This window comes from Scomber scombrus, chromosome 11 (genome assembly GCF_963691925.1).
Source record: "Scomber scombrus chromosome 11, fScoSco1.1, whole genome shotgun sequence".
Taxonomy (NCBI): Eukaryota; Metazoa; Chordata; class Actinopteri; order Scombriformes; family Scombridae; genus Scomber; species Scomber scombrus.
The window spans coordinates 18,894,025-18,908,419 of record NC_084980.1 but is presented as its reverse complement, the minus strand read 5'-3'; the positions used below and the strand labels follow the sequence as shown (position 1 = coordinate 18,908,419).

The 14,395-nt window shown below is 38.2% G+C and overlaps 1 protein-coding gene across 1 annotated transcript in view; it reads right to left on the bottom strand.

Moving 5' to 3' along the window:
• Positions 1–14,395, bottom strand: part of st18 (ST18 C2H2C-type zinc finger transcription factor) — a 38,919-nt gene that overhangs the window by 5,262 nt on the left and 19,262 nt on the right. The window contains 10 exon segments of the mRNA XM_062429113.1: positions 435–680; positions 3,139–3,338; positions 3,664–3,872; positions 4,415–4,507; positions 4,603–4,693; positions 5,559–5,693; positions 6,422–7,135; positions 10,898–11,085; positions 11,329–11,359; positions 12,187–12,238. Of these exon segments, the coding sequence (XP_062285097.1) occupies positions 435–680; positions 3,139–3,338; positions 3,664–3,872; positions 4,415–4,507; positions 4,603–4,693; positions 5,559–5,693; positions 6,422–7,135; positions 10,898–11,085; positions 11,329–11,359; positions 12,187–12,238 (1,959 nt within the window).

Here is a 14,395-nt window from a genome sequence, read left to right as displayed (position 1 = left end):
ACAGGAAAACAAAGACAAAGTTCCGAGTTTATTTATTATGTTGAGTTTAAACACGGGTGTTGATTTAAAGAGGAAACTTAAAGAAAATAAAAGTAAACAACAAAATGAATAACTAAAAAATTAAAAAATGTTAACTCTTGACTATGACACTCTTACTAGGAAACTTAATCTCTGTCTAGTTTTTTAATCTTCTTATGACGCTGAATCTCATTGTTTTAGTTGCACTTTGTGTAGCTCAAATGTCTTTGTTTGGTGACACCAGACACTGTGCAGCTTTTGACCCTTTAAATTCTCATCTTACACCACTCATTTGTCACGCTCTTAATGCATATCTGACATTTTTAGATTGCATCTAAAGTGGCAGTTATTGTGTTATTGCTGTGTGTGTGTGTGTTGTGTGTGTGTGTATGTGTGTGTGTGGGGTGGGGGTTTACCTCTTTGTCCTGTAAAATGTGTGCTTTGCTGAAGTTAACAGGGATGGGGCTCTCCCAGCTGTCTCTCTCACACAGCGGATGGTAGAAGGCGGGGCTGATGAGCACGCTGCCGCCTTTGGCCACAGTGGACTCAGGGGGAGACATGGGGTCATCCGAAGGTGTTTTTGTGTGGGCCTTCACGTTATCCTTACACTTCTTCATACTCAAGTCCAGGGTGCCGTTTTCATCGACTTCTATGAGCATGTCCTATAAAAGCAAATAATTGTGCAATCAATTAATATATGCTATAACAACAAATACAGTAGATATCACTGCATTTACACGTAAAAAAAAAAATCAGTCAAAGTATAAAAATGAATAGAACCTATTTCTAATTACACTGGAAGGAATGTAAGTAAAACAGACCGATGCTCTATTATTATGACAGCAGCGATATGGTAAACTGGAACCTAACAACGTTCCTCTGTAAACATGAAAAATGACTTGAAATTCACTGCAAAACAAACAATGTATTTAAATAATACATACAGTGGTTATCTCACACCAGACAAAGTACCAAACTAAGCCAGCGTTAATTCTGCTGAATACAAAAAAAAATAATCACTGGTGTGTAGTTTTCCAGTGACAGCTGTGTCATCTATTTTCTAGGACACACAACCAAGATGGCAGCTGGGGAGGGGGGTGCTGGTTTTAGGTCATCATTATTATAGCAAAAATTAAAAAGCTTAATGTGGCATAAGTTTCCTCGCTGACAGATGTGTTTGTCGTTTTTTACCGCTGAAACGCAATAGCGTGATGACTTATGGCTGTTTTATGGTATTAAAAGTTTTACCTCATTAAATGCTGAAATCCTTTTCCATAAATGAAACCAATTATTCAATGCATATGTTTCATTAAACCCTATACATCATTTTTTTTTTTTTTGGAACCAAGGGGAGCCTTTCAAATTAATTAAAGGGGATCATTTTCATGAACATTGGATGTGGCTGTCCACTTTAATTATCCGGCCATTTGGTGACGTGTGTACCTAATCAGAATAACAACAGTGTTAAACTAAAGGATGTACAAGACTTTTAGTGATTAATTTTAGCCTCAACTAAAAAACAAATCTGACAACCTAATTCTTTCTTTTTATATTATTGATTAGATAATGATGTCACTTAAGCACCTCACGTTGTTGCCGTTAAATAAGTCAAATCAGCTTATATTCACACTTTAAAGGCCAGCTTTTTTTTGCGCGTGTTGCGTGTGATATTTCAAAATGTAATATACATATGCATATGAGCACCGAACGACATATAACACTCTAAATATGGTCCCCCTTTTTTCAGACTTGAAAGCTGCTCTTTATTTTGTACATCTCAAGACAACTAAGCTGTAAATGAGAACAGATGATTAACTTGCTAACACTGTTTTATTCATTCAGTGGGCTGGTACCTGGTACAGGGCCACATTCTCAGCTCAACAAGCTGGGAGACAAGGATCTGTGCTGTGTAGGTGTGGAAACCTTGAATCATCTACAGTACAGTGAGCACGTATGTAACCCACAGAATGTGATCAATGTTAATCACAGAGTTTAAGTTGAACACGGTGCCACGTAATAACAGCAGAAAAAGATTTTGGATCTGCACATTTTGTGTGAATTAAACTTTTCAGATGTTAACTCCTTTAACTGCTTGGCTTAATCCATGAAAATGCTTTTAAAGACTATCTGGTGTAGACACACAGCCTATGCTGGATCATATAACTAAGCAAAATATCCTCTGCCATCTGTGGCGCGCAAGATGCAGTTTCAGACAACAGTTCAGTGTTTTTACATGCCAGCTGATGTCAAAACAAAACACATTTCTTCTTCTTTTTCTTTCGGCTGTTCCTCTTAGGGGTCGCCACAGCGGATCATCCATTTCCATCCCTTCCTGTCCTCTGCATCTTCCTCTGTTGCACCAACCACCTGCATGTCTTCCCTCATCTTATCCATAAGCCTCCTTTTTGGCCTTCCTCTTTTTCCTCTTTTCCTCTTCCCTGGTCAGCTTCTTTCTCACAATATAACCAGCATCCCTCCTCCACACATGTCCAAACCACCTCAATCTCGCCTCTCTCACTTTGTCTCCAAACTGTCCTGGGAAAATACTCATCCTAATCCTGTCCATCCTTGTCACTCCCGACGGAAATCTTAGCATCTTCAACGCTGCCACCTCCAGCTCCGCCTCCTGTCTTTTCATCATCTGTCTCGCTGGTATCCTTTTGTCAAATATTGCTCCTGACACTCTCCTCCACCCACTCCACACTGCCTGCACTCTCCTCTTCACCTCTTTTTTGTACATTTCCCTGTTACTTTGAACAGCTGAATCCGAAGTATTTAAACTCATACACCTTCGCCACCTCCACTCTCACCATTCTGCTGTCCTCCCTCCCATTGAAACAAAATACAATAACAAATGAAAAAAAAAAAAAAAGAAAAAAAAAAGCGTAGTTGTAATTGGGAAAGAAGGCTGATTGTATTTCTTCTTTTGATGTGATTACACAAATTTTCATTTGTGTACATTAAAGCTTTATGGAGTGGAAACCTTGTTTTTCTGCCACCAGAGCGACAAGCTCCCTTTGCCAAATTCAGTCTTTTGATGTCTTCCCTTTTTATACACAAATCAGAGTTCCTTTAAAATGACCACATTAAATACCTTTCCAAGTGGTCTAATTTGATTACCTTTGTGGAGGTTGCCAAGGGCCGGCCAGTGACAGCCTCCATGTTCTTCCGGTAGCGAGTAGAGAGGTTAAGGATGGCGGCGGTCGCTGCGGCAGCTTGGAGACCGTCTTCTTTTTTGAATTGACTCGGTGGGCTGTGCTGACCGGAGGTGGGCAAGCGGCCACATGGAGCACCAAGGAAGCCAGGATACTGCTGAGGTGCTAAAAGACAAATAATTAGCGAATAATTTAGTTACTGAGACACCAGGTGTTTTAACAAAAGTTACTAATACGCAGCAAACAAGTTGCAAGTTCATCATTTTGTATGTTTTAACAACAGCAATTCATACAAAAAGATAGATGTTAAAAAAAAAAAAAAAGTTCAATTATAAATGTGATGATGAAGGTTTGTTGTGGACTGATAGGCTCCATACTTAATAAAAATACATGACATAAAATTGGTTTGCCACATTGCCTCACCTTCCATAAAATGTTAACTTGCAAAAAAATACATTTATTTGAGCAAAATAAAATGTATGAAACTTACAATCAGGGAAATGTGAGATTTCCTGGTCCTGGTTGGTCCCCATCAGAGGCTGTTTCCCAAAGACCTGTGCATCAAAGCTAGCGTAATCAAAGCGGATTCTGCTGTACTTGTCCATGTCTTTTGTGAGGCTCGTTTGCAAGGCTGCTACTGGATGAGACAGCCTGTAGTTTAACTGGTTCATCTCGAACTTCTTTATCAAGCCAATGTTTCTGTGAGAAGACAAAATTGAGGCTTTATTGTGTAAAACTTGTGAAATAACATTCCCAACAAGTTCATATAAAAGACTTAAGTATAGACATTGTTTTAGAAGCACCGAGGGATGCCAGTGCTTTTGTACACATAGTCTGGGATCTGATGTGTGTTGTAGATCCACAGCCAGGTTGCCAGACTAATTAATATAGTAGGAGTGGGCACCCTGCCCATGATATATCCACAGGGAACAAAGAGTTCTGCTCTTTTATCATCTCTAATAGAGAGGAACTCACAGGACCAGCATCCATTGCTTATGTCTGCTTGGAAAGCTTGAAATAGACTGTGTGTTCTTTTGGAATCAGTGAATAAAAATATCCCACAGTCTCCTCAACAATAATAGTGTTTATCACTTTTTTGCATAACCTCAGTTACGCTTTTAGAACTCCAGTCCACTACAGAGCTGCATAGGATTTTTGGATGCTTGTAGTAATTATTTTTTTCTGCAAATGCAACCACACTTGATAGCAGTGGAAATCCCTAAGGTTATCTGGCACTATACCTCGGTGAGCGATCAGGTGTTTGTCTGCATTTCAGGCTCTCGTCCTGAGGTTTGGACACTTTCACTGCAGCAGCGATGGGGCAGCCTGAGAGACTGGATGGAGAGGAAATCAAACACATTAGCCTAATACTGTAATTCATCTATGAACAGGGTGCAGATTTCTAATGGCTTTCTATCGACGCATATACCTCCGGTGGGTGCTACGGTTGCTGTTGACATGGCCTCTTCCTGTGCACCCAGGTGTAGGGCACTTGAGGACGTTCTCATGCATGGCCAGGACTGAGGAGATGAGGACACAGAGAAAGGAGCTCAGAAAGAGAAACATAAAAGACATAATCAAACTGACAGATTATAAGATGGTAAATACATACATATATAGAGAGACATAGAGAGAGAATTTTGGCAAAGAAACAAATGTTCATACATTAAATGATGATTTATGTAACTGGTTGGTACATTAGAGCCTATAGAGAAAAGATCCTAAAGAGACAGAAACAGGAGAAAAAAGCAAACGGCTTTTCTCATTGTGAGGATTGCTGTAATGTGGCTGAAATGTAAATAGCTTAGTGCAAAGAGGAGCGTAACAAGACAGCTGATTATATTCTTCAAAACAAACGCGTCGTTAAAGGTCCGCTCTGTATCCTTAGAAACTTCCTTTCTGTACATATTCTCCAATTAGTTTGTTGGAGTTGTCTATTTATTTTTGAATACTGCGTTAGCTAGCCCTTTGATTTGCAAATACTGCCTCCAGTCTAAGAGCATGCGCTTTTTTGAAAAAGTTAATTACTTTTTCTGTTCCTTTTGTAACATTACTGTTTAATGTTGAATGTTTGTTGAGTTATATTGAAATGACTTAACAATCGCCAATGTGGGGAAAAAAAAGAATTCAATATTCACACATTACGAGAAAGAGAGAAAGAGAGAGAGAGAAAATCCTTTAATTGTATTTGAAAAGTTTCATGCACATCTTTGAATTGAACTAAACATATAAGCAAGTCTCTCCTGTCTTTGGGTCGGTGCAAAGAGGATTCCAATTACTGTGGTTGATTGTAAATCCTATAACTGCCCATTTTTACATGTAGGAATCGTCCATTATACAGTTTAATATACTGTTTAGACACAAAGAACTGCCTGTGCGACTTACTCTCTGGAGGAACTCTGACTTTATGAGGACATCCAGACAAACTCCGGTGATGTGGGTACAGGCCGGTCACATGACCAGTGCCATCGCAGCCAGGAGTTGGACACTTTATATCCTTCTTATCTGTCCGTGGAGAATCTGTAAATTCAGTGACACAAGATTTTTCACTGAATTAATACAGGCATTAGTGCAGCCTTTCTATCACTTTATATACAGTTTGTGGATTCTATTAAGGAATGCAGGAATAAGTGGAAATTGAAACATGCATCTAATGCACTTGTAATGTCCTGTATACATCTTGTACATAGGTCAACAGACTGAAATATCATGCAAAGCCAGAGACTTTTTTTTAACAAAATGCATCTATTAATCTGTCATTTTAGTTAAGGCTGCAGTTCAACACAGAGCATTCACTTCTTAATGCCCATCCATCGAAAGATTACATCTAGGATTACACATTTAGCTGCAGTCATTTGAAGAATCAGAGGGAAACATGAGAGGTACTTTAGGAGGATTTAAGACTTATGGTCATGGTTAAATATCCAGTTGATTCCTATCAAAATCCAATATTCTGAGTAGTAGCAATTCCATCAGAAAATTTTGTTCTTCTTTATTTTAGTCTGTTAATTTATTACTTCACTTGTTGCCAAAATGTTTTTAGAATTTAAGAGGATTTCCACCCTCTGATTCCCCCGCCCTGAGTCTGCTTCTTTTATTCCTTTTAATGTTTTTTGAGCACCCAATCATCTAAATCACAATTGGTCTGATTTCTGCTGGATGAAGGTACATTTGTGGAATCTATTAAGTGCTATACTGATCTTTAGATCAACTTTATTTTACATGATAGTTTCCCTCTTTATTGTTACCTTTTCCTCCGTGATAGTTGAGTCTGCTGTCCATGTCTATCATTCTATGGTGCCTTCTCTCATTGGTCATCTGCTCCATGAGGAACCGGTCCATCTCTCTGTAGGCATGGTGTAGGACTTGTCTTTGCTCTGTCTGCAGAGCTATGGCCTGCTCTAACAGGCTGAAGTTCACTCTGCCTCGGCTCATTTCGAGGCCTCTCTCATGGAGGCCCAGTGCCCAGCCGTCCAGCCGAGGTGGCCTCTCCATCTCTGACTCCCCTTCGCTGTTCTCCTCTGTTGGGAGCGGCCTGTATCTCAGTGCCTCAGCCTGAAAAATGTTTCCTCTACCCATTGGACCACCAAGTCCTATGCGAGGCTCTTCTTTCACATGGCCATTCTTGCCTGAAAGGTCTTCAGAGGCTCCGGAGGGGCTGCGGTTGGAGCCATTTACCTTAGCAGACAAAGACAGAGGCTCCCATTCAGTTTCCCTCATGTCTCTGTACGGACTCTGTGGTGATGGTGCACCGCTCATCCTGTCTTGACTTTGGTCTTCTTCTTCGTTGTTAAGGAGCTCCTCTTCATCTTCATCCATCAGAGGTTCAGGTGTGTCGACCTCACACTGTGGAGAGCCATTCGATGTAACTTCAGACCATCCGAGCGAATCGTTTGACTTTGCTGCTGCATCTCGGCAGCCATTTCTGTTGGCCATTCCATTGACTGCATTTAAGTTTCCATCTAAAACAAGAAGAAAACACTCATTATTTCATGTGCTTTAACAATTTAACCAAGCATGTTTTTTTGTGACCCCTCAGTCACACACAGGATAAGAATTGTATATCCTTGGTAATCTTTTGCAAATCCATTTAAGGTTTTAGATTTTATGTTACTTTTCTCGGAATATTATCTTGAGAAAAACATGTTTTTATAACCATCTAGAGGATTTTAAGAACACATGCTGCAATAGAAAGGATAATCATAAGGTTGCAAGATTTCAAAGCAATAACTAAAGTATATTCTAGATAACATATGTGACCCTTCTTTCTGCTAGTTGAACATGAAACCCGAAGATGAGGAACACAATTGTTTTTTCCTTCCTGTGTGTCTCCAATTGGTCAACAACATAGATTTAGGACAAGATTATGGAGGGATTTTACGGTAGTCAGTTAGTTATGTGTATTTTTAAGTGCAAGCTAAGCAGCAACATGTTGTCATCTGTGCAAAAACGATTTAAAAACACATAATTATTGTTTCTAGGGATGAGAACAAGGAAAGTGAAGAGGATTCCTGAAAACACAGATGGAGGAAATCAAAAACACAGAGATGAAAAGAGAAATCTCTGTGAGCTGCTGCTGCTGTCTGCGTGGCAGAACTTGGTTTAGGAGAAGCCAAATGTACACATCATTCAAAAAAACAACAATAATTGTTCTAGAAAAAAATTATAAAGGTACAACAGCCAACTGTGCTTACAGAAATGACGGGCCTGGTTTGTGAACATGAACCAAAATAGCTGCAAAATACAACTAATTAGATTGATTTTAATTAGAATATGTCATTTTTTTTATTTAATTGCTGTTTCTTTGTAGTATGTTTGAAAACTGATTATAAGCATGTTTTTGAAACAGTCTAAAAAATAAAAAATGCCAAGGTATTGACAGTAAATGTGACTGATACAGTAAAATGAATTTGTCTAACATTTGTGCTAAAACAGGATGCTTTTCAGCACAAAAAATAGTCAAACATTTTCTTTTCTTTTTACTTCTACAGCCCTCTAAGTAATTATTTAAGTGGGTCTTGCTCAACTATTCTTTGAGAGGTCCTGGAAAATCAGATCACTTATTATTTGAGTCTAAAATGTTAAAAACCTGCTGCTGAAAGAGATGGTTAATAGATTATTTAATAGGAGGTTTTAGCAAATAAGAAGCGTTTTTCCAATAATATATTATCATGTTATATATTTGTTTTGGAAAATAATTTCTATTTTGGGCATTTGGCTTTTAAAAATTGCTCACGGGTGTGATAAGATACCATAAACTGTATGATAAATGTAATTCCATTATTACAGATTTATAAAATACATACTATATGTACTTTTCATCTTAGATTTTACACTAATTTCACATAATCTTTTTTCTGCAGCTTATTCTGCTGAGCGCTCTTAATAATTTAATTTGCATTGCCCTTTAGCTGTCTATCTCTCAGCAGAAATCCTGGTCACATGTACAGAAAGCCACAAGATCGTGTGAAGCCTTATGCACTGAACAGACAAAGAGGGTTATGGTTATCCCACAAAATGCATCCGAAACAACACTTTATTAACACTGCTGATTATATTAGGTCATGGTCAGTGATTAACAATGGGAAGCTATCATCTGGATTGATTCAATAAATCTCTCTTGATCCTCCCAAACCATTCAAACTTATGCTGTATTAAGGCTCTTTGGGCTGTGAGGCTTTTTTACTTTCAGTAGGCTGTACTGTAGGTTTCTATCCTCTTTAGTGGCTGGACATCACAGACCAAACCCAAAAGTGGGATTCAATAGGTTGAGAAGATAGAGATGGATTGTGAGAATCAGATCACACTGCTGAGGATGATACAGATACAGGCATTATCAGACAGCTACTACTTATTAATGGGTACAGCACAAAAAATTAATCCTCACCAAAAGAGCTTTAAAATCTATAAAAAAAATTATGTGGCACTAATAAATAGGAAAATTGTATTTGCAAACATATGAGTCTGATTTGACATTTTTATACATTTTTATATGCGTTTTAGTAAGGCAACATTACAATGTGTTACTGTCAGTTCCTTGCTGTAAAATATTTGAAAAGGGATGTTTAAAGACAAATCCTGTTGAATGAAAAACTAAAGCCAGTTACACGTATTTACATTTATGAGGCAAGCAACAAGAGTTTTGTTTTTCATCCAGATGGACTCCCAGGCCTGACACAGCCGCATACAGTCAGACAAGCACACAGACATATACACACACACACACACACACACGCCGCATACACACACACACACACACACACAAACACACACAGTCACACAGTCGCACACACACAGTCACACACACAGACACAGAAGTGCAGTGAAAAAAGGAAAGAGATGGAGGAAAAAAACTTGGATCCCTCCGGTGGTTTGTGTGTTGGAACAGGTGAACAGTTTGTACTCCAGAATAGCCATTACCAGCACTCTGCAGCAGGACTGCAGTTGGCTGGAGTTGAACGGAGTGTGGCTCGACCAAACGAGAGGCTTATTTTTCTCCCTTTTTGTTAAAATGCAGATATGACCAGCTTCCCGCTGCAAACATTTTTTTACAGCCTCCGGTATACTTTTCCAAAAAAAATTATTCGACAGAAAATAGCCCCTCAATCTGACAATGACAGCAAAATATGTTCTGAAAATGTTTATCAATATACGTGTTTATTTGACACTCTTCAGACTTTGCTATTTTTATTCTGGCATTATTTTGTTTTGTTTTAAAGTTACAGTCCACTGAATATGAGGTTGAAATAAGGGAAAAACAGTCAATCAGTGTTGGATGATAAAAAGATAAAGTCTCTAAAATACACAACAACAAAGGAAACCTGATGATGCACAGTGAATTACTTAGATAATTGTAATGTAATATGAACCCAGGAAACAAATAAATTCCATTTCGAATGAATCCACACAATTCAGTGAGCTACTCTCCTGGTCCATTTAACTACACACATGTGTACTATAATGAGCTGTAGACATTATGCCTAATTATGTATTAGACTGTGTTAGAGGGCCTAACAAAAGCTTTTGAAAGGGACAATTACGTTTGTTGCTTAGTTACATTGTTAAAAATATACCAAATCAGTGCAGATTATAGTGGACGAGAATGCACATGTACACCACGAGCATTGTTGCCAAAATGCACAAAATTCAATTCACTAGAAAAAAAGAAAACATTTCTGTTCCTGAAAAGGACAGTGGCATAAGTGAAAATAAACATTTTTAACTGTTGTTGATGAAATGGTTTGCGGTTGAGTAAAAAATAAAACACTGGAACATCAGCCAATCTTGCCAAACAATGCTGACAACTCATTTGTTTTCCACAATAGGCAACTTCAATAAAAATTCTATTTAAAAGAATGGAGGAAGTTTAATTTAAATCAAAGTGAACTGGTGCACTCCCCCATTCAGTTTTTCATTGTATGGAATCAATGGGTTTGGACTGGCTATTGAAAAAGGACAGATGAGGGGTCTGAAATCTGGCCTCATCAAAAGAGGGTAAAGCCACGCCAAAAATATCATGGCAGATCAGCTGTCAAAACTTCAATTTGTGGACGTGAGACACAACTAATGTGGACCCAGCAGTGTAGTCTTTCACTTCCACTGCACAATGACTGCGGCTGCTGGCTGATGGCAGAGGGAGGGAAATATGAATGCAACAGATGGGATTTTAAAATTCAGCGTCAATTGTTCATCAAAACAGACAAAACAACAGGACATCTGTTTACCTGCTGGAGTGTCAATGTTCCTCAGCTCGTCTTTGTCCTGTGGCAGTGCCAGGTCCTCACTCTCCTCTTCACATGCCTCGCTGGGGCTGTAGTGGCGGGGCTTCATCAGCAGGGACTTTCTCTTGTTGACGGGGGCGCCCTGCACCCCTTCCTGTGCACTCCTCTTCCTAGCCATGGACCCATATGGGCTGTAGAGAAGAGGAGAACGGACAAAAAGCGCAGCAGGGTCAGCAGAGGCCTCAGTTGCTGCTTGGGTTCACAGTTTAAATAGTCCAACTCATAAAATTTGGGGGTTGAGACAAAAGCTAGACTTGTTTTTAATACATTATAAAGTTAAAACCCTTTTAATGAACCACAACTGTGAATTAGGAGGAAAATATTTCCTTTTTGGCATGAAGATGAAAAAGCTGTTTATATCGTGAAATTTTTACCTTTGATTCTCAGTGCTGCAGTCAGCGAGCCCTGTGAAATAAAGGCCAAGAAAGAGCAGATAAAAAGTAATGTTTACATTTCCACTACAGTAGCACAGCATCTGTCGACATATTCTTCATCAAAGGTTCAAGGCGACTGACCACTTTTGGACAATTGCTTATGAAATTTTACAATGTTCTGTAAATATTTGTTTTGTAGATAATGTTTTAGGGTTTGATACTACCTGGGCTAAAACTGCTTTATCCAGCCTTTTACTATAGATTTTATTCTTTTTTTACAATGCCACTCAGTATAATCAGCATAAGGATGGACAAGTGGTCTCTTCATTGATCTGAAAAGCTTTTCATTCTGTCTGCTTATTCTCTGGGAGTCCAACTGTAGCTCATCCTTTGACAGCGCTGACAACATGATCTAAAAGGGTAAATCAATTTTCCCAGAGGCTTGCGTGAATCTCATTCACAAGTTCTACCCCTACTCCTATGAAGCACGACCAATAATAACACTTTTCATGAATTTCCCCAGATGTAGTAATAGCTCCAGCGCGAGCAGGCAGGCCTCAGAGGCCCTGAACACTTGCATAATGACATATCCAGTCTAGAGGTTTTCAATCACACTATATATACACACTCCTTAACTAATTTGAGCCAGTGTTTCAATTTAATGAAGTTATTCCCCTCTGAATAATGAAATAGCAGTGCAGTGCTCTTCAGACCGGTAAGATAATACATAAAAATGACAGTTATAAAGTTGGATTGTTGAACTGATACCCCTAACCCATGGTGATAAGTGGAATATGTGTGTTTGAGCGTGCATGTGTGTGCTGTTAAAAGCAAACTAAAACTGAAAGCTATACTTGCCTGTGCTGCTGGTACATGTTTTCACGGTTTGGTCCTCACCATCAGAATCCATCTGTAAAAAACAAAAAACAAACAAAAACCATTCAATGTACAGGTGAGGACAGTACATAAAGGTTATGTGTTTTAATGTATTTCTTTTATTTGAAGTGGAGAAAGGCCTTAACATTCAACAGACTATTGTTTTGCCTGATAACCTTGTAGTAGCCCAGAGCCAGTGAGCATTAAAATACATTTGTGTTCACTACAACATCAGAAACAGCAACTGAAAATCCAGTAATATGCAAACACATAAAGTATGATGTTAGGGAGGGGGAAAAAAAGTTTCAATGGTGAGTAAAAATGTAATGACACTAAATAATGACATTAAAGTACAGACAGCACCTCGCAGTGTGTGTTTAGACAAAAATAGTTGCTAAAATCTATCCACTCTCGCTGGCTGTTGCTTGTGGGTCCCAAATAAAACCTATTAAACATAATTATTCCAGGCTGATGGTGGTGTATAGTGGTCACAGGCCAGTGAAATCTGTGAGTCATAGGATATGCTGTTACTTTTCCCTGGTAATGGGAAACATGACTCCTCTCTCTCGTTTGCTGTTGTGATTGAAGGCACTGACCTGTCATACATTTATAATAGGGGAGCAGGTGTGGCAGTGATGGACCTTAATTTCCTTTAATAAACCTTTTATGTGCCACACTCTTAATGCCACGCCGGGCCCTCAGAGGTCCTGCTCATAATAGGTTCATTACTTTTGATTACTACAGCCTATTGAGACAAACAACTCCCGAACACTATAGATTACATTCTGTAAAAATGAATGTACCTCATTAGTTTGTAACACTTTTCCACACAGACATGCTTCAACATTTTGTATAAATTTGTTGTTGTGAAGGCAAAATGTTGCTCTTACATCCTGCAACCCGAGATTGTAACATGGACATTAATCAAAGTTCAAATGATGTTATCAGTGTACCTAAATATCACCACTGACTCACACACGTTTATTACCAGGATGTTTTTTTTTTCTTTATTTGACATTTTAGATGTTCCCCTCACCACATAAATGTTTTAAAAACAGTATTTCATCATTAAATTGTTATACTTCTTTATATTTCTCTGGTTAAATTAAGAATGCTATATTTGTAAAAAAAAAACCCCGAATGATACAGTTTAGTAATTTAAAAAAAAAAGCTACACATATCAGCATCACCCAAACAGAATGTGTAATCGGTGGAAATCCTCAATAATATTGTCAGCCAATAAAAGCAAACTATAAAAGACACAATTTATTTTCATCACGAGCTGCGTATCCAGTTTCACATATAAGTTTGAGTCAGACAAGCAAAATGAAACCTTTCTTTTGCCAGCGCTGCTCTTAAAGGGCGTAACATGTGCATAATAATGACCAAATCTACTGGTGGCAGTGATTTGGACTGAGCAGAGGCTACATTTAATGCCAATAACAAAGAGTAACAAGAAACAAGACAACGAGGAAAGCCTCAGTAGGTATCCGTGGTGGACTAACAGGTACTCCTGGCATGGCAACAACATGAAAAAAAAACATGTTACGCTGAGTGTTTACAAAAGCAGAACAAATAAATACATTCAGCGTAAAATGGGAGATTTTACTGGACATTCCCTACACAGTCTGGTTGAGAACTTAATATAATGAATCCTTTCATTATTATGGTATGTTATTCTCTTGGTCATTTTTTAAAGAGATCATTATAGTATCTGTTGTCGATTAATGGCTTTTACTTAACAATGGCCTTATTCCAGCGTAATAACTTACTGAATAACAGTGTAAATACAAAACAAAAGTATTTTTCAATGATTTTTTAGTTTTTTTAACTAAACATTAGGTGTGTCCTGATGAGTGTTGTTGTAATGTGTGCTTCCATTTAAATTTTGTTTCTTTGGCCATCTTGGCTTCTTCACCTAGAATATATTTAGTTAAATTGCAATCATGTAAAACATGGTAGACAGTTGGGATTATTGGAGCGTCACTTTTCACACGCAATAAGACCGCCACATTAAAGACTGATACCAATGTTTTTGTGTATTTTATTACAATTCTTATTGACTTTACATCACTACTGAGAAAACTTGTATTAAATCTTACATTGAATGTGTTTCTGACCTTCTAGGCAGTCACTGATTTACATCCGTTTTTATATATAGTTTGATGTTCCATTCACAATGACTTTAAAC